This window comes from Somniosus microcephalus, unplaced genomic scaffold, assembly GCF_052327205.1.
Source record: "Somniosus microcephalus isolate GS21.2 unplaced genomic scaffold, FLI_Smic_1.0 unresolved_chr6, whole genome shotgun sequence".
Classification (NCBI taxonomy): Eukaryota; Metazoa; Chordata; class Chondrichthyes; order Squaliformes; family Somniosidae; genus Somniosus; species Somniosus microcephalus.
The window spans coordinates 35,898,121-35,917,265 of record NW_028225184.1 but is presented as its reverse complement, the minus strand read 5'-3'; the positions used below and the strand labels follow the sequence as shown (position 1 = coordinate 35,917,265).

At 53.0% G+C, this 19,145-nt stretch overlaps 1 protein-coding gene and 1 pseudogene across 1 annotated transcript in view; one reads left to right on the top strand and one right to left on the bottom strand.

Annotated features, from left to right (window-relative positions):
* The window catches only part of LOC147087200 (uncharacterized), a 32,586-nt pseudogene extending 27,111 nt beyond the window's left edge, over positions 1–5,475 (bottom strand).
* Positions 5,476–10,874: 5,399 nt separating this feature from the next.
* LOC147087199 (putative G protein-coupled receptor 139) overlaps positions 10,875–19,145 on the top strand; it is a 58,522-nt gene continuing 50,251 nt past the window's right edge. Inside the window, exons 1-2 of the mRNA XM_085978085.1 lie at positions 10,875–10,935; positions 17,717–17,782. Of these exons, the coding sequence (XP_085834211.1) occupies positions 10,875–10,935; positions 17,717–17,782 (127 nt within the window). The remainder of the gene's footprint in view (positions 10,936–17,716; positions 17,783–19,145) is intronic.

The window sequence follows — 19,145 nt, the reverse complement described above, 5'->3', positions numbered from 1 at the left end:
TGGCTCAGTCGAGTGTGGGTGCGGGGCTGTGTCAGTGTGGTTTGGGGCTGTGTCAGTGGGGTGTCGGGCTGTGTCAGTGGGATGCGGGACTGGGTATGTGTGGTGCAGCGCTGGGTCAGTGGGGAGTGGGGCAGGGTCAGTGGGGAGTGGGGCAGGGTCAGTGGGGTGTGTGGCAGGGTCAGTGGGGTGTGGGGCAGGACCAGTGGGGTGTGGGGCTGGGTCAGTGGGGTGTTGGGCTGGGTCAGTGGGGTGCGGGGCTGGGTCAGCGGGATGCGGGTCTGGACCGGCGGGGTGCGGGGCTGTGCCGGCGGGGTGCAGGGCTGTGCCGGCGGGGTGCGGGGCAGTGCCGGCGGGGTGCAGGGCTCAGTCGGCGGGGTGCGGGGCTGGGTCGGCGGGCTGCGGGGCTGGGTCAGCGGGCTGCGGGGCTGGGTCGGCTGGGTGCGGGGCTGTGTCAGCGGGGTGCGGGGCTGTGTCGGCGGGGAGCGGGGCTCTGTCGGCGGGGCGCGGGGCTGTGTCGGCGGGGTGCGGGGCTGTGTCGGCGGGGTGCGGGGCTGTGTCGGCTGGGTGCGGTGCTGTGTCAGTGTGGTGTGGTGCTGTGTCAGTGTGGTGCGGTGCTGTGTCAGTGCGGTGCGGGGCTGTGTCAGTGGGGTGTTTGCTGGGTCAGTGGGTTGCGGTGCTGGTTCAGTGGGGTACGGGGCTGGGTCCATGGGGTGCTGGGCTGGCTCGACGGGGTGAGGGGCTGGGTCAGCGGGGGGAGGGGCTGGGTCAGCGGGGTGCGGGGCTGCGTCAGCGGGGTGCGGGGCTGGGTCAGCGGGGTGTGGGGCTAGGTCAGCGGGATGCAGGGCTGGGTCAGCGGGATGCGGGTCTGGGCCAGCGGGCTGAGGGGCTGGGCGAGCGGAGTGCGGGGCTGGGCCAGTGGGGTGCGGGGCTGGGCCAGCGGGGTGCGGTGCTGGGCCAGCGGGGTGCGGTGCTGGGTCAGCGGGGTGCGGGGCTGGGTCAGCGGGGTGCGGGGCTGGGTCAGCGGGGTGCGCTGCTGGGACAGCGGGATTCGGGTCTGGGCCAGCGAGGTGCGGGGCTGGGTTAGCAGGGTGCGGTGCTGTGTTAGTGGGGTGGGGGCAGGGTCAGTGGGATGGAGGAACAACAACAAGTGAACTTTACAGCGTCAGTGAGGATCCAAGCTCCAGATTACACAGCCTCACTGCAAAGAAAACTAACATTTAAGGGAAAGCTGGAGAAACACATGAGGGAGAACGGAATAAATGTTTATGCTGATGGTGTTAGATGAAAATCGGTGGGAGGAGGAGTGTGTCGAGCATAGACGCCGGCACGGAGTTTGGCTGAAAGGCCTCTTCCTGTTCTGTACCTTCTATTTAATTCTATGTTTAAAGGGAGGTGACGATGACACATTTTCTGAAGCAGTTTTGTACAAAGTAAATATCGAAGCTTTGCTCTAATTCTGTAGCTTGCAACCAGCAAACTCCTCCGGTGGATCTGGGAGATTCCAGTCACCCAGCCAGAGCACGTGGATTATTCTGCAAAAGTGAAATGAGTTTAACTGTTTCTATAACATTAAACCATAAATCAGACTTGTGTATTTCAGAGGAGAGGCTTTGATCTAAGAAATACGTTCAGTTTCACACGTGGGTGTAGAGTTCGCCACGTGTATCTCATCTTTAACCTTCATTTCCTCCCAATGTTTAGTTGCCTCCCGAATCTCTGCGCACCTTTCACACAACTCCATATTTCAATCTCTCCAATCGGGTTTCAGCTCCTGCCACAGCCCTGAAATGCCAATAATCAAGGTCTCAAATGAAACGCTCTATGACTGACCATGGTAAACGATCCCACCTCATTCTCCTCGACTTCAGCCTTCTTTGACACAGTCGAGCACAACATCTTCCAACGCCTCTCCTCCGTTGTCCAGCTCAGTGGGACTGCCCGCACTTGGTTCCACTTTTACCCATCCGATCGTACCAAGAGAATCTCCATCAATGGCTTCTCTTCCCGCTCCCGCACTGTTACCTCTGGAGTCCCCCATGGATCTCATGTTAGCCCCTCCTATATCTCATCTACATGATGCCCCTCGGAGACATTATCCAAACATAATAGATCAGCTCTTATATGTACACTGACAGCAAACTGCTCCCCCTCTCCGACCCCTCTGCTCTCCCTCTCCGGCTCCTCTGCTACCCCTCTCTGACTCCTCTGCTCCCCCTCTCCGGCCCCTCTGCTCCCCCTCTCCGGCCCCTCTGCTCTCAATCTCTGGCCTCTCTGCTCCCCCTCTCCGGCCCCTCTGCTCTCCCTCTCCGGCCCCTCTGCTCCCCCTCTCCGGCCCCTCTGCTCTCCCTCTCCGGCACCTCTGCTCCCCCTCTCCGGCCCCTCTGCTCTCCCTCTCCGGCCCCTCTGCTCCCCCTCTCCGGCCCCTCTGCTCTCCCTCTCCAGCCGATCTCTGCCTCTCCAGCCCCTCTGCTCTCTCTCTCCGGCCCCTCTGCTCTCCCTCTCCAGCCGATCTCTCCCTCTCCAGCCCCTCTGCTCTCTCTCTCCGGCCCCTCTGCTCTCCCTCTCCGGCCCCTCTGCTCTCCCTCTCCAGCCCCTCTGCTCTCCCTCTCCGGTCCCTCTGCTCTCCCTCTCCAGACTCTCTGCTATTCCTCTCCAGCCGATCTCTCCCTCTCCAGCCCCTCTGCTCCCCCTCTCCGGCTCCTCTGCTCTCCCTCTCCGGCCCCTCTTCTCTCCCTCTCCAGACCCTCTGCTCTCCCTCTCCAGCCGATCTTTCCCTCTCCAGCCACTCTGCTCTCTCTCTCCGGCCCCTCTGCTCTCCCTCTCTGGCCCCTCTGCTCTCCCTCTCCGGCCGCTCTGCTCTCCCTCTCCGGCCGCTCTGCTCTCTCTCTCCGGCCCCTCTGCTCTCCATCTCCGGCCCCTCTGCTCTCCCTCTCCAGCCCCTCTGCTCTCCCTCTCCAGCCCCTCTGCTCTCTCTCTCCAGCCCCTCTGCTCTCCCTCTCCAGCCCCTCTACTCTCTCTCTCCAGCCCCTCTGCTCACCCTCTCCAGCACCTCTGCTCTCCCTCTCCAGCCCCTCTGCTCTCTCTCACCGGCCCCTCTGCTCTCCCTCTCCGGCCCCTCTGCTCTCCCTCTCCAGCCCCTCTGCTCTCCCTCTCCGGCCCCTCCGCTCTCCCTCTCCGGCCCCTCTGCTCTCCCTCTCCGGCCCCTCTGCTCTCCCTCGCCAGCCGCTCTGATCTCCCTCTCCGGCCCCTCTGCTCTCCCTCTCCAGACCCTCTGCTCTCCCTCTCCAGCCCCTCTGCTCTCTCTCTCCGGCCCCTCTGCTCACCCTCTCCAGCACCTCTGCTCTCTCTCTCCGGCCCCTCTGCTCTCCCTCTCCGGCCCCTCTGCTTTCCCTCACCGGCCCCTCTGCTCTCCCTCTCCAGCCCCTCTGCTCTCCCTCTGCAGCCCCTCTGCTCTCCCTCTCCGGCCCCTCTGCTCTCTCTCTCCGGCCCCTCTGCTCTCCCTCTCCGGCCCCTCTGCTCTCTCTCTCCGGCCCCCCTGCGCTCCCTCTCCGGCCCCTCTGCTCTCCCTCTCCAGCCCCTCTGCTCTCCCTCTCTGGCCCCTCTGCTCTCCCTCTCCGGCCCCTCTGCTCTCCCTCTCCGGCCCCTCTGCTCTCCCTCTCTGGCCCCTCTGCTCTCCCTCACCAGCCGCTCTGCTCTCTCTCTCCGGCCCCTCTGCTCACCCTCTCCAGCACCTCTGCTCTCTCTCTCCGGCCCCTCTGCTCTCCCTCTCCGGCCCCTCTGCTTTCCCTCTCCGGCCCCTCTGCTCTCCCTCTCCAGCCCCTCTGCTCTCCCTCTCCAGCCCCTCTGCTCTCCCTCTCCGGCCCCTCTGCTCTCTCTCTCCGGCCCCTCTGCTCTCTCTCTCCGGCCCCTCTGCGCTCCCTCTCCGGCCACTCTGCTCTCCCTCTCCAGCCCCTCTGCTCTCCCTCTCTGGCCCCTCTGCTCTCCCTCTCCGGCCTCTCTCTCCCTCTCCAGCCCCTCTGCTCTCCCTCTCCGGCCCCTCTGCTCTCCCTCTCTAGCCCCTCTGCTCTCCCTCTCTGGCCCCTCTGCTCTCCCTCTCCGGCCTCTCTCTCCTTCTCCAGCCCCTCTGCACTCCCTCTCCGGCCCCTCTCTCCCTCTCCAGCCCCTCTGCTCTCCCTCTCCAGCCCCTCTCTCCCTCTCCGGCCCCTCTGCTCTCCCTCTCCAGCCCCTCTGCTCTCACTCTCCAGCCCCTCTTCTCTCTCTCTCCGGCCCCTCTGCTCTCCCTCTCCAGCCCCTCTGCTCTCCCTCTCCAGCCCCTCTGCTCTCCCTCTCCGGCCCCTCTGCTCTCCCTCTCCGGCCCCTCTGCTCTCCCTCTCCGGCCCCTCTCCTCTCCCTCTCCAGCCCCTCTGCTCTCCCTCTCCGGCCCCTCTGCTCTCCCTCTCCGGCCCCTCTGCTCTCCCTCTCCAGCCCCTCTGCTCTCCCTCTCCGGCCCCTCTGCTCTCCCTCTCCGGCCCCTCGGCTCTCCCTCTCCGGCCCATCTGCTCTCTCTCTCCCGCCCCTCTGCTCTCCCTCTCCAGCCCCTCTGCTCTCCCTCTCCAGCCCCTCTGCTCTCCCTCTCCGGCCCCTCTGCTCTCTCTCTCCAGCCCTTCTGCTCTCCCTCTCCGGCCCCTCTGCTCTCCCTCTCCAGCCCCTGTCTCCCTCTCCGGCCCCTCTGCTCTCCCTCTCCAGCCCCACTCTCCCTCTCCGGCCCCTCTGCTCTCCCTCTCCAGCCCCTCTGCTCTCCCTCTCCAGCCCCTCTGCTCTCCATCTCTGGCCCCTCTGCTCTCACTCTCCGGCCCTTCTGCTCTCCCCCTCCGGCCCCTCTGCTCTCCCTCTCCAGCCCCTCTGCTCTCCCTCCCCAGCCCCTCTGCTCTCCCTCTCCGGCCCCTCTGCTCTCCCTCTCCGGCCCCTCTGCTCTCCCTCTCCGGCCCCTCTGCTCTCCTTCTCTGTCCCCTCCGCTCTCCCTCTCTCTCCGGCCCCTATGCTCTCCCTCTCTGGCCACTCTCTCCCCCTCTCCAGCCACTCTGCTCTCCCTCTCCGGCCCCTCTGCTCTCCCTCTCCGGCCCCTCCGCTCTCCCTCTCTCTCCGCCCCTCTGCTCTCCCTCTCCAGTCCCTCTCTCGACCCTCCATTGCTTATGGTTTCTCACACTGCTTGTCCCACAGCCAGTCTGTGATGACCTACATATTTCTCCAATTACACATTGGGAAGACCCAGGACATGGTCTTCGCCCCCTGCCATGAATTCTGTTCCCTCGCCGGTGATTCCCTCCCCGTCCCAGCCAATGTCCCGGATTGTTCACAACCTCAGTGTTCTACTGGCACCAAGCTGAGCTTCTGACCTGATCTCCTCTCATCACAAAAACCGTCTACTTCCAACTGAGTAACATCAGCATTCATCATCCCTGCTTCAGCCCATCTGCTGCTGAAATCCTCTTCCATGCTTTTCTCACTGTAGACTTGATTTTTCCAATGCTGTACGGGTTGGCTTTTATCCTTTCACGCACCGTGAATTAAGTGCATCAAAACCCTGCTCACTGCTCACCCTGTCCTTGTGAACCTACCTTGGCTCCTGGTCCCCCAGCAACTCCAAATTAAAACTCTCACTCTCGTTTAAACCCCATTCATTGATCCGGCACTCCTGTCTCTGTAACCTCCTCCAGTCCTACACTCCCCCACCACCAATATCTCTCTGTTCCTCAGACTCAGGCCTCTTGTGCATTTCACCCTCTCCTCACTCTAACCAGATCACATCTCCATGAACCCACGACAACCTCACTGCTCATGGAGACCAGAGGAATCCCGACTAGCTGTATAATCTGTATGTGGATACATAACATATTCATAAAATACCATAATTAATATCCAAACTCAACAAATATCTGTAAATAACATAAGTCAATACCGCCACTTTGTGTACAGTGAAGGATCATATAATTTATCAATGATCACCCGCTCCATATTTACCTGCAGAATATTCTCTACCTCAGTAATAAGTCTGGTTTTGGCCTGCACTGTTAGGGTACATCTCACCAATGGGTGCTCCCAGTGCAGAGTCTCGGCCTGCACTGTTAGGGTACATCTCACCAATGGGTGCTCCCAGTGCAGAGTCTCGGCCTGCACTGTTATGGTACATCTCACCAATGGGTGCTCCCTGTGCAGAGTCTCGGCCTGCACTGTGTGAGTAAATCTTACCAATGGGTGCTCCCTGTGCAGAGTCTCGGCCTGCACTGTATGAGAAAATCTCACCAATGGGTGCTCCCAGTGCAGAGTCTCGGCCTGTACTGTGAGTAAATCTCACCAATGGGTGCTCGCTGTGCAGAGTCTCGGCCTGCACTGTATGAGAAAATCTCACCAATGGGTGCTCCCAGTGCAGAGTCTCGGCCTGCACTGTGTGAGTAAATCTCACCAATGGGTGCTCCCAGTACAGAGTCTCGGCCTGCACTGTGTGAGTAAATCTCACCAATGGGCGCTCCCAGTGCGGAGTCTCGGCCTGTACTGTGAGTAAATCTCACCAATGGGTGCTCCCAGTGCAGAGTCTCGGCCTGCACTGTATGAGTAATTCTTACCAATGGGTGCTCCCTGTGCAGAGTCTCGGCCTGCACTGTGTGAGTAAATCTCACCAATGGGCGCTCCCAGTGCGGAGTCTCGGCCTGTACTGTGAGTAAATCTCACCAATGGGTGCTCCCAGTGCAGAGTCTCGGCCTGCACTGTGTGAGTAATTCTTACCAATGGGTGCTCCCTGTGCAGAGTCTCGGCCTGCACTGTGTGAGTAAATCTCACCAATGGGTGCGCCCAGTGCGGAGTTCGGCCTGCACTGTGTGAGTAAATCTCACCAATGGATGCTTCCAGTGCAGAGTCTCGGCCTGCCGTGTGTAAGTAAATCTCACCAATGGGCGCTCCCAGTGCGGAGTCTCGGCCTGCACTGTGTGAGTAAATCTCACCAATAGTTGCTCCCAGTGTAGAGTCTCGGCCTGCACTGTGTGAGTAAATCTCACCAATAGTTGCTCCCAGTGTAGAGTCTCGGCCTGCACTGTGTGAGTAAATCTCACCAATAGTTGCTCCCAGTGTAGAGTCTCGGCCTGCACTGTTAGGGTACATCTCACCAATGGTTGCTCCCAGTGCAGAGTCTCGGCCTGTACTGTGTGAGTAAATCTTACAAATGGGTGCTCCCTGTGCAGAGTCTCGGCCTGCACTGTGTGAGTACATCTCACCAATGGGTGCTCCCAGTGCAGAGCCTCGGCCTGCACTGTGTGAGCAAATCTCTCCAATGGGTGCTCCCAGTGTGGAGTCTCGGCCTGTACTGTGAGTAAATCTCACCAATGGGTGCTCCCAGTGAAGAGTCTCGGCCTGCACTTTGTGAGTAAACCTCACCAAAGGGCGCTCCCAGTGCGGAGTCTCGGCCTGCACTGTGTGAGTAAATCTCACCAATGGTTGCTCCCAGTGCAGACTCTCGGCCTGTACTGTGTGAGTAAATCTCACCAATGGATGCTCCCAGTGCAGAGTCTCGGCCTGCACTGTGTGAATAAATCTCGCCAATGGGTGCTCCCAGTGCAGAGTCTTGGCCTGTTCTGTGAGTAAATCTCACCAATGGGTGCTCCCAGTGCAGAGTCTCGGCCTGCACTGTGTGAGTAAATCTCAGCAATGGGTGCTCCCAGTGCAGAGTCTCGGCCTGCACTGTGTGAGTAAATCTCAGCAATGGGTGCTCCCAGTGCAGAGTCTCGGCCTGCACTGTTTGAGTAAATCTCACCAGTGGGTGCTCCCAGTGCAGAGTCTCGGCCTGTACTGTGAGTAAATCTCACCAATGGTTGCTCTCAGTGCGGAGTCTCGGCCTGTACTGTGTGAGTAAATCTCACCAATGGTTGCTCCCAGTGCAGAGACTCGGCCTGTACTGTGTGAGTAAATCTCACCTATGGGTTCTCCCAGAGCAGAGTCTCGGCCTGCACTATGTGAGTAAATCTCACCAAAGAGTGCTCACAGTGCGGAGTCTCGGCCTGCATTGTGTGAGTACATCTCACCAATGGGTGCGCCCAGTGTGGAGTCTCAGCCTGTACTGCGAGTAAGTCTCACCAATGGGTGCTCCCAGTGCGGAGCCTCGGTCTGCACTGTGTGAGTAAATCTCACCAATAGTTGCTCCCAGTGCAGAGTCTCGGCCTGCACTGTTAGGGTACATCTCACCAATGGTTGCTCCCAGTGCAGAGTCTCGGCCTGTACTGTGTGAGTAAACCTCACCAATAGTTGCTCCCAGTGCAGAGTCTCGGCCTGCACTGTTAGGGTACATCTCACCAATGGTTGCTCCCAGTGCAGAGTCTCGGCCTGCACTGTGTGAGTAAATCTCACCAATGGTTGCTCCCAGAGCAGACTCTCAGCCTGTACTGTGTGAGTAAATCTCACCAATGGGTGCTCCCAGTGCAGAGTCTCGGCCTGCACTGTGTGAGTAAATCTCGCCAATGGGTGCTCCCAGTGCAGAGTCTCGGCCTGTTCTGTGAGTAAATCTCACCAATGGGAGCTCCCAGTGCAGAGCCTCGGCCTGCACTGTGTGAGTAAATCTCACCAATGGGTGCTCCCAGTGCAGAGTCTCGGCCTGCACTGTGTGAGTAAATCTCACCAGTGGGTGCTCCCAGTGCAGAGTCTCGGACTGTACTGTGATTAAATCTCACCAATGGTTGCTCTCAGTGCGGAGTCTCGGCCTGTACTGTGTGAGTAAATCTCACCAATGGTTGCTCCCAGTGCAGAGTCTCGGCCTGTATTTGTGAGTAAATCTCACCAATGGGTGCTCCCAGTGATGAGTCTCGGCCTGTACTGTGTGAGTAATTCTCACCAATGGGTGCTCCCAGTGATGAGTCTCGGCCTGTACTGTGTGAGTAAATCTCACCAATGGTTGCTCCCAGTGCAGAGTCTCGGCCTGTTCTGTGAGTAAATCTCACCAATGGGTGCTCCCAGTGCAGAGTCTCGGCCTGCACTGTTTGAGTAAATCTCACCAGTGGGTGCTCCCAGTGCAGAGTCTCGGCCTGTACTGTGAGTAAATCTCACCAATGGTTGCTCTCAGTGCGGAGTCTCGGCCTGTACTGTGTGAGTAAATCTCACCAATGGTTGCTCCCAGTGCAGAGACTCGGCCTGTACTGTGTGAGTAAATCTCACCTATGGGTTCTCCCAGAGCAGAGTCTCGGCCTGCACTATGTGAGTAAATCTCACCAAAGAGTGCTCACAGTGCGGAGTCTCGGCCTGCATTGTGTGAGTACATCTCACCAATGGGTGCGCCCAGTGTGGAGTCTCAGCCTGTACTGCGAGTAAGTCTCACCAATGGGTGCTCCCAGTGCGGAGCCTCGGTCTGCACTGTGTGAGTAAATCTCACCAATAGTTGCTCCCAGTGCAGAGTCTCGGCCTGCACTGTTAGGGTACATCTCACCAATGGTTGCTCCCAGTGCAGAGTCTCGGCCTGTACTGTGTGAGTAAACCTCACCAATAGTTGCTCCCAGTGCAGAGTCTCGGCCTGCACTGTTAGGGTACATCTCACCAATGGTTGCTCCCAGTGCAGAGTCTCGGCCTGCACTGTGTGAGTAAATCTCACCAATGGTTGCTCCCAGAGCAGACTCTCAGCCTGTACTGTGTGAGTAAATCTCACCAATGGGTGCTCCCAGTGCAGAGTCTCGGCCTGCACTGTGTGAGTAAATCTCGCCAATGGGTGCTCCCAGTGCAGAGTCTCGGCCTGTTCTGTGAGTAAATCTCACCAATGGGAGCTCCCAGTGCAGAGCCTCGGCCTGCACTGTGTGAGTAAATCTCACCAATGGGTGCTCCCAGTGCAGAGTCTCGGCCTGCACTGTGTGAGTAAATCTCACCAGTGGGTGCTCCCAGTGCAGAGTCTCGGACTGTACTGTGATTAAATCTCACCAATGGTTGCTCTCAGTGCGGAGTCTCGGCCTGTACTGTGTGAGTAAATCTCACCAATGGTTGCTCCCAGTGCAGAGTCTCGGCCTGTATTTGTGAGTAAATCTCACCAATGGGTGCTCCCAGTGATGAGTCTCGGCCTGTACTGTGTGAGTAATTCTCACCAATGGGTGCTCCCAGTGATGAGTCTCGGCCTGTACTGTGTGAGTAAATCTCACCAATGGTTGCTCCCAGTGCAGAGTCTCGGCCTGTTCTGTGAGTAAATCTCACCAATGGGTGCTCCCAGTGCAGAGTCTCGGCCTGCACTGTGTGAGTAAATCTCACCAATGGGTGCTCCCAGTGCAGAGTCTCGGCCTGCACTGTGTGAGTAAATCTCACCAGTGGGTGCTCCCAGTGCAGAGTCTCGGCCTGTACTGTGAGTAAATCTCACCAATGGTTGCTCTCAGTGCGGAGTCTCGGCCTGTACTGTGTGAGTAAATCTCACCAATGGTTGCGCCCAGTGCAGAGTCTCGGCCTGTATTTGTGAGTAAATCTCACCAATGGGTGCTCCCAGTGCGGAGTCTCGGCCTGCACTGTGTGAGTACATCTCACCAACGGGTGCTCCCAGTGTGGAGTCTCAGCCTGTACTGTGAGTAAATCTCACCAATTGATGCTCCCAGTGCGGATTCTCGGCCGACGGGAGCCCGCGTGGTACTCGGTTGTGATGCTCAGCGGGACTCACTGGATTTCACTGGGCAGCTGTCTGTGTCACACCTGATATGGAGTGTTGATCGTAACACTATGGAAATGTTCGCTCCCAGATCTAACTGCTGTTGTACTGATGGGGAGGAGGGACTTGATATCATCTTTAACAAGGCAACGTTCTGCTTTTTATTTCAATATTTCCATCTAGACCTCTTAATAATATTGTATTTAATGCAGAGCGTTAGAATCTGGGAACGCCTGTCACCAACATGGCTGAAGCTCCAAACAGGGGAGAATATCCAACATCTTCAAGAATGAGAAAGGACAAAGGTAGGTTCAGAAAATTCATTTAAATATCATTTCTGTCCCAACAAAGGGTCCAGATCTCGTGCAACAACCTGCAGCTCACACAGGAAGAGGGAATAGAATAGGGGCTGAGTAGGAAGAGGGAAGTGAGTGACGATATGGAGGGGCACTGCAGTCACAGGTGGAGCCAGACCCTGAATACTGGAAATGTCCAATACATACCTAGAATTGGTGACTGTAATGTGGATAGAGACAGTGACTCAGAGGATGGTCTTCCTGAGCAGGAAGCCACTCCGAGTGGGCGTTCTGGAGAGGCAGGTGGGGTACAAGAATAGGAGAGCAATAAGGGAATATTAAGACTGAGGCTCAGGTCTAAAAATCACGGCCTCAAGGTGGTGGTCTCTGGAATGCTTTGCACTGCGCTGCATAAGGAGGGAGATATGAGGCAGGTCAATGTAGGGCGGCAAGGCTGGAGCAGGAGGGAAGAGTTCACGTTCTTGGAGCAATAGAGTGAGTTCATGGAGAAGGGAAGGGACGGCCGTGATCTGCACCGACCAGCAGCAATCATTTTATGGAATCGGTGAATGGAGCAGCGGGAGGGTGGGTGAATGGAGCAGCGGGAGGGTGGGTGAATGTAGCAGCGGGAGGGTGGGTGAATGGAGCAGCGGGAGGGTGGGTGAATGGAGCAGTGGGAGGGTGGGTGAATGGAGCAGTGGGAGAGTGGGTGAATGGAGCAGCGGGAGGGTGGGTGAATGGAGCAGTGGGAGGGTGGGTGAATGGAGCAGCGGGAGGGTGGGTGAATGGAGCGGCGGGAGGGTGTTTGAATGGAGCAGCGGGAGGGTGGGTGAATGGAGCAGTGGGAGGGTGGGTGAATGGAGTAGCGAGAGGGTTTGTGAATGGAACAGTGGGAGGGTGGGTGAATGGAGCAGCGGGAGGGTGGATGAGTGGTGCAGCGGGAGGGTGGGTGAATGGAGCAGTGGGTGGGTGGGTGAATGGAGTAGTGGGAGGGTGGGTGAGTGGAGCAGTGGGAGGGTATCGGTTGATTTGACTGGAAGGTGGGGAATGTGCAGATCCGAGACTAGAGAGTGGAATAAATAAAATTGTTGAAACAGGAACACTTGGGTAGAGGTTTCCATGATTTTGACCCAACGATGATGACTAACAGGTCGGGCCTGGTCCAAGTGTGGTCGCTGTGTGACTTGGAGGGTAAATGGGAGGTTATGGGGTCCCCATGCACCTTCTGCCCTTGTCCACTGGGTGCTGTGATCTATTAACTATGAGACAGAATTTAGTTTTGAATGGGTGTCGGAAAGAAACGATCCTGATTATAACATTTTGAGGAGAGTGAAAATATATTTGTGGATACCAGTATTACTACATGGTTCTATGTCCACCCTGGAACACTAGGATGTTCCCTGGAGCTATCTTAAGATATAATCTATATGTACACAGTTAAAGAATAGGAATGTAAATAGGATATTTTGTGGTGGGAATGAGATAGAGGGGAAGACTGTGTTGTGAGCAAACTCCTGGAATCTCTATTTGAAGGACAAATTAGTGAACATTTACAGATAGAGGGGATGATCCGGGTGGCTAGAACTGATTAGCTGTCAATAAGTCGTGTTTGACAAATTTGCACACAGAATTGCCTATATAGATTGATGGAATGTAACACATGTGATGTATGCGGGTTTTTAGAAGCTGTTTGTTAATGTGGTTCTTTGTGTTCACAGATCCGAACTCGACAATCAATAAGTTCTTCACAAAGTGCGATGATTACCAGCTGTTCCAGTTGACGAAATTCTACCGGGACAGACTGGAACAGGCGGTTGAAGAGGGTGTGGAGGGACTCGGTCTCTGGTTAACAGGCGAGGACCATTTCAGTGGACAAGAGTATCACGTGAGTGGAAGGGACAAAGAATGAGTTTAGATTATTCTAACATCGCAGCGCTGACAGAATATTCTAACATAGGAGCCAAGGAATTGCTTGATGAGCAAAGACCAAGGTCTGTGTAAGTCTCCTCCAAACCCTGGTATTGAATGCTGCAATGATGATGGAGTTGTTGACTGACCGATCTCTATTAATTAATCTACAACAGACTCATGAGTTGAGGAAAACCCCAGAGGTGGAGAGCTTTGTGAACCTTAGATCCAAAGTCATCTCTTCCTCCCAAGCATGCTACATACCACCTGTCATATCTCAAAATATTCATATACTGCAACCCAACATATGATTTTCTGAAATCAATCTATCTAATTTGCCGTTTAATGATTCAATATTAACTGCTTCCAACGTCTCCTGAGGGAGCCTGTTCCCCAGATTGACCACTCGCTCATTGAAATGTTTTTCCACAGAGTAGTTTTGAATTTACCCTTCAAGCACTTGTTGTGTCCTCTGTTTCTAATACACTGGACAAAGTGAACCAGTAATCACATCACCTCTCAACCTTTTCTCTTCCAGTGAGAACAGGCCCAATTTACACAATAGCTCCTCCTAATCCAACCCCTCCACTCTCTCAATCACTCTAGTCGATCTCTTCGATAGCTGCGATAACCTTGTTAACTGAGGAAATCAGAACAGTATTCTAAGTACCGTCACACCAATGATTAATAAATTAGCGGGATTATCTCACTACATCTGCTTAATATTGATCTGCTAGCACATCCAACATCTGATTTGATTTGGTTTCCTCACTGCCACTGAGAATTGTTGCAATATCAAATATTGGAATCGTAGAATGTTAAAGAATGGAATTGGCAAAATATCAAAGAAATGGATAAAACTGCAAATATTGTGAGTCTGAAACAATGATACGAAGAGGTGAAAATACCCAGCGGATCCATCAGTATCTGTACAAAGGACAGGGGAACGGTTCAGGTATAACTCTTGTGCGGACTGAAAACAAAGGGAAACGGTTTTACTGGGACTGGGAAAGGAGAGACCGGAGGCAACAGACAGGAGTTAGAGGGAAGACAATGAGCTGAGTGACCAGGAAACTATTTGTTAGTAAATCGGGGAAATGTTAGATGACACACAAAAATCACCTCTGGGTTAAAGAAAAGACATTAAAAAACAGAAGAGCTCATATGGTGAAAGATTGAGACAAAAATAAAGGAAAAAATCCAAAAAAGCAGTGTGGGGATGGAAAACGGGACTCTCCCCATTCAAAATAGTGCAATTGTTTGTTTTCTCGTCCGAGGCACCGAGGTTAATCCCAACCTCCTGCTCACTGCCCATTACCGTTAATATCACACCTAGTTAATCCCAACCTTCTGCTTTCTGTCCATTAACGTTAATATCCCACCTAGTCTAATCCCAACCTCCTGTTCACAGTCCTTTTCAATTAATATCCCACCTAGTCTAATCCCAAACTCCTGCTCACTGCCTATTACAATTAATATCCCACCTAGTCTAATCCCAACCTCCTGCTCACTGTCCATTACAATTAATATCCCACCTAGTCTAATCCCAACCTCCTGCTCACTGCCCATTACTGTTAATATTCCAACGAGCCTAATCCCAACCTCCTGCTCACTGTCCATTAAAATTAATATCCCAACTAGTCTAATCCCAACCTCCTGCTCACTGTCCATTAAAATTAATATCCCACCTAGTCTAATCTCATCCTCCTGCTCAATGCCCATTACAGTTAATATCCCACCTAGTCTAATCCCAACCTCCTGCTCACTACCCATAACTGTTAATATTCCACCTAGTCTAATCCCAACCTCTGCTCACTACCCATTACCGTTAATATCCCACCTAGTCTAATCCCAACCTCCTGCTCACTGCCCATTACTGTTAATATCCCAACGAGCCTAATCTCAACCTCCTGCTCACTGTCCATTACAATTAATATCCCACCTAGTCTAATCCCAAACTCCTGCTCACTGCCCATTACAGTTAATATCCCAACGAGTCCAATCCCAACCTCCTGCTCACTATGCATAACTGTTAATATCCCACCTAGTCTAATCCCAAACTCCTGCTCACTGCCCATTACAGTTAATATCCCACCTAGTCTAATCGCAAACTCATGTTCACAGCCCATACCGTTAATATCCCACCTAGTCTAATCCCAAACTCCTGCTCACTACCCATTACTGTTAATATCCCATCATTTTAATCTCAATACCCTGCTCTCTACCCATTACCGTTAATATCCCACCTAGTCTAATCCTAACCTCCTGCTCACTACCCATTACCGTTAATATCCCATCAATCTAATCTCAACATCCTGCTCTCTACCCATTACCGTTAATATCCCACCTAGTCTAATCCTAACCTCCTGCTCACTACCCATTACCATTAATATCCCATCTAGTCTAAACCCAACCTCCTGCTCACTACCCATTATCGTTAATATCTCAGCTAATCTAATCTCAACCTCCTGCTCACTACCCATTACCGTTAATATCCCACCTAGTCTAATCCCAACCTCCTGCTCACTACCCATTAACGTTAATATCCCAGCTAGTCTAATCCCAAGGTCCTGTTCACTACACTTACCATTAATAACCCACCTAATCTAATCCCAACATCCTGTTTACTACCCAGCACTGTTAATATCCCACCTAGTCTAATGCTATCCATCTGTTCAATCCATGCACTCTAACATTGCTTTTTCTCGAAAGCAAATTATCTTATATAACAATTTATCGACTTGCTTCCTCAAAGTTTGTGGGAGTAAATTATACATTCTAACCACCATGTACGGAAAAAAGTGTGTCCACCCTCACCCTTAATACTTCGAATTTGCCTAAATTCGTGGCTTTTGACCAGAAAGTGGAAACCATCTGTAAACATTTCTTTCATCATAAATTTTCAGAAATTGAAGACTTCCATCAACTCCTCACCTAATCCGCTCAACTCGCAAAGCATGAGCCCTAAGTTCTCAAACTCCCTTTATAAAAGGAATTCCACATCCCAGTGAACGTGCTGAACAGTTTTTCAAAGAGATGTATTTCCTTCCTATAATTGAGTTTCCAAAACTAAATGCATCTGTGTAAATGACCTGCCGCTGCGATCTTGGTGTGGAACGTCACTCCCCATTTTCCTCCAGTTAAACATTGGAAAGACTGATGCAATCGTCTGCTACCCCACCAGAAATTCCATCTCCTCATTGCTTGATTCCATCTCCCTCCCCGGCCACTGCTGGTGACTAAGCTAGGCTGTTCACCACCTCCACACCCAACCTTGAGCTGTACTCCCTGCACCATATACTCGCCATCACAAAGATCGCCTACTTCTATCCCCGTAACATTGCCCGCCCCTGCCTCGGCCCATCTCTAAACCCGACTGTCCCAATGCTCCCCTGGCCGGCCTCCCTCCTTAAACCCTCTCTAATCTTCAGCAACTCCCAAATTCTGCTGCCTGCAACCTGCCCAGTTGTCATTCAAATATCTCTGGTGTGCTCACTAACCTTTCCTGGTTCCCGCTCCTCGAATGCCTTCATTTTAAAATTCCCATTCTGCTCTTTAAATAACTTAAAGTCCTCGACCCTTCCTATCTCTCTAACCCACTCCAGCCCTAAAGCCTGCCATGCCATGGGAATTCTCCGTTGCTCTGATTCTGGCTTCTTTTGCACGCAGTCCTTCACACCACCACTGGTGGCTGAGCGTTCAGTTGTCTTGAGCCCCACGCTCAGGAATTCACTCCATCAACCCCTCTGCCCCCACCTCCCTCTGCTCCTTAACCCTTACCTTTCCTCCAGCTTCAGAGCACATCCGCTAATTAAAATGCTTTGCCTCGGGTTCATTGTTTGATTCCGCCTCTCTGAAACACCCTGGGACTAGTTTCTACTTTAAAAGCCCTATATAGATATCAGTTGGTGATTGAAGTCCTGACTATCCATTGGTGGACACGTGCTTCCGGTTACTGAGATTTCATACCGGCAGTGATTGTGCAAAAATTCAGTGTCTTTCATTTCAATTGCAGGAGAAGCATTCGATTGGCGTGATTGGAGTTGTTGTCCTTATTTTTATTATTGGTCGATTCTGCTGACGAATTAACCAACAGTGGTTTTTTCCATCAGTCAGTTTAATTTCCCAGGAAGTTTTGCAGCTGCTTCCCTCACTTCAGATTCATCCCTTTCCTGCCAGGGGAGTTCTGATTCGCTGGTGTTTTAGTTCTCAGTATATTAAAAAAGTGTGACAGCAGGAAGTAAGTGTGAGAAACGAGTGTATCATATTGTCAATCAGGAATCTGATGTCATGTTGGACACTGAGGGAGAGAGAGAACTAATCCCATTAAAACTATTGCTGATTCTCTTTGATTCCTCACTCTCCTAGAACAATATTTCTGATTTCTATTTTCCTTCTATCTCAATTATTTCCCGTTAATGAGCGAATCAAGATGTTTACAGAATATTTAGCTCTTGTTCAAAATGGATCAGTACCCGTCCCAGTGATTACCTTCTGTGCTCAGAACAATGGGGAGATCCCATCACTATGCAGACCCTTTCCATCTCATTATCAGTGCTTGTCTTTGACTCCGCACCTCAATAGATTCATTACTATTCTTTACAGAAAGTCACTGAGCTCGCGGAGGAGGGAAACCGGGCAGACAGTTCCAAACTTCTCCTAACTTTGGTGATGGAGAAAGGCTCTGGGGCCCGAAGGGTGATGTGGGAATCCTTGATGAAAATGCACCACAGGTTACCAAAGCTGGACAAAATACTGAAAGAAATAGAGGAACATGGTACGGTAACATCACACATGGAATGCAAATTCAGATTCAAACACTGCAGAGTTTACTATAATATCACACAGATCTGATTTCATGAAAGGTCATTGATTTCAACAGGTTGTGACCCATTTGTTTGCATGAACATCGGACAAGGTTTATCCGAAGTACCCAGTCACCTGAAAGGTAAGTGAGGAAAGTTTATTTCACTTGAGAATCAGAATGTTTGACAGTAGCCGTTTGTTGAGAGGTTGTCAGAATCTGCCAGTCAGTGGTACAAAGGCTGGAGATACAGCATTAAACGGCATTTGGATTCGTGATTAATCCACCAAAGTTCTGCATAGTTTCAAATTACAATTAACTCAGATTTTGAATTATTGGTAAATTTAGAGGTCTTGTATTCTCCAGTTAATCCAACTGCTCATTGCCTACACGTGGCAGGATCCTGGTAGATTGTGAAACCCCAAACACACATCGCAGGGTCCTGGTACACTGTGAAACCCCAAACACACATCGCAGGGTCCTGTTACACTGTGAAACCCCAAACACACATCGCAGGGTCCTGGTACACTGTGAAACCGCAAACACACATCGGAGGGTCCTGGTACACTGTGAAACCGCAAACACACATCGGAGGGTCCTGGTGCACTGTGAAATCCCAAACACACATCGCAGGGTCCTGGTACACTGTGAAACCGCAAACACACATCGGAGGGTCCTGGTACACTGTGAAACCGCAAACACACATCGGAGGGTCCTGGTGCACTGTGAAACCCCAAACACACATCGCAGGGTCCTGGTACACTGTGAAACCGCAAACACACATCGGAGGGTCCTGGTGCACTGTGAAATCCCAAAAACACATCGCAGGGTCCTGGTACACTGTGGAACCCCAAACACACATCGCAGGATCCTGGTACACTGTGAAACCCCAAACACACATCGCAGGGTCCTGGTACACTGTGAAACCCCAAACACACATCGCAGGGTCCTGGTACACTGTGAAACCCCAAACACACATCGCAGGGTCCTGGTACACTGTGAAACCGCAAACACACATCGGAGGGTCCTGGTACACTGTGAAATCCCAAACACACATCGCAGGGTCCTGGTACACTGTGAAACCCCAAACACACATCGCAGGATCCTGGTACACTGTGAAACCGCAAACACACATCGGAGGGTCCTGGTACACTGTGAAATCCCAAACACACATCGCAGGGTCCTGGTACACTGTGAAACCCCAAACACACATCGCAGGGTCCTGGTACACTGTGAAACCCCAAACACACATCGCAGGGTCCTGGTACACTGTGAAACCCCAAACACACATCGCAGGGTCCTGGTACACTTTGAAACCCCAAACACACATCGCAGCGTCCTGGTACACTGTGAAACCCCAAACACACATCGCAGGGTCCTGGTACACTGTGAAACCCCAAACACACATCGCAGGGTCCTGGTACACTGTGAAACCCGAAACACACATCGCAGGGTCCTGGTACACTGTGAAACCCCAAACACACATCGCAGGTTCCTGATACACTGT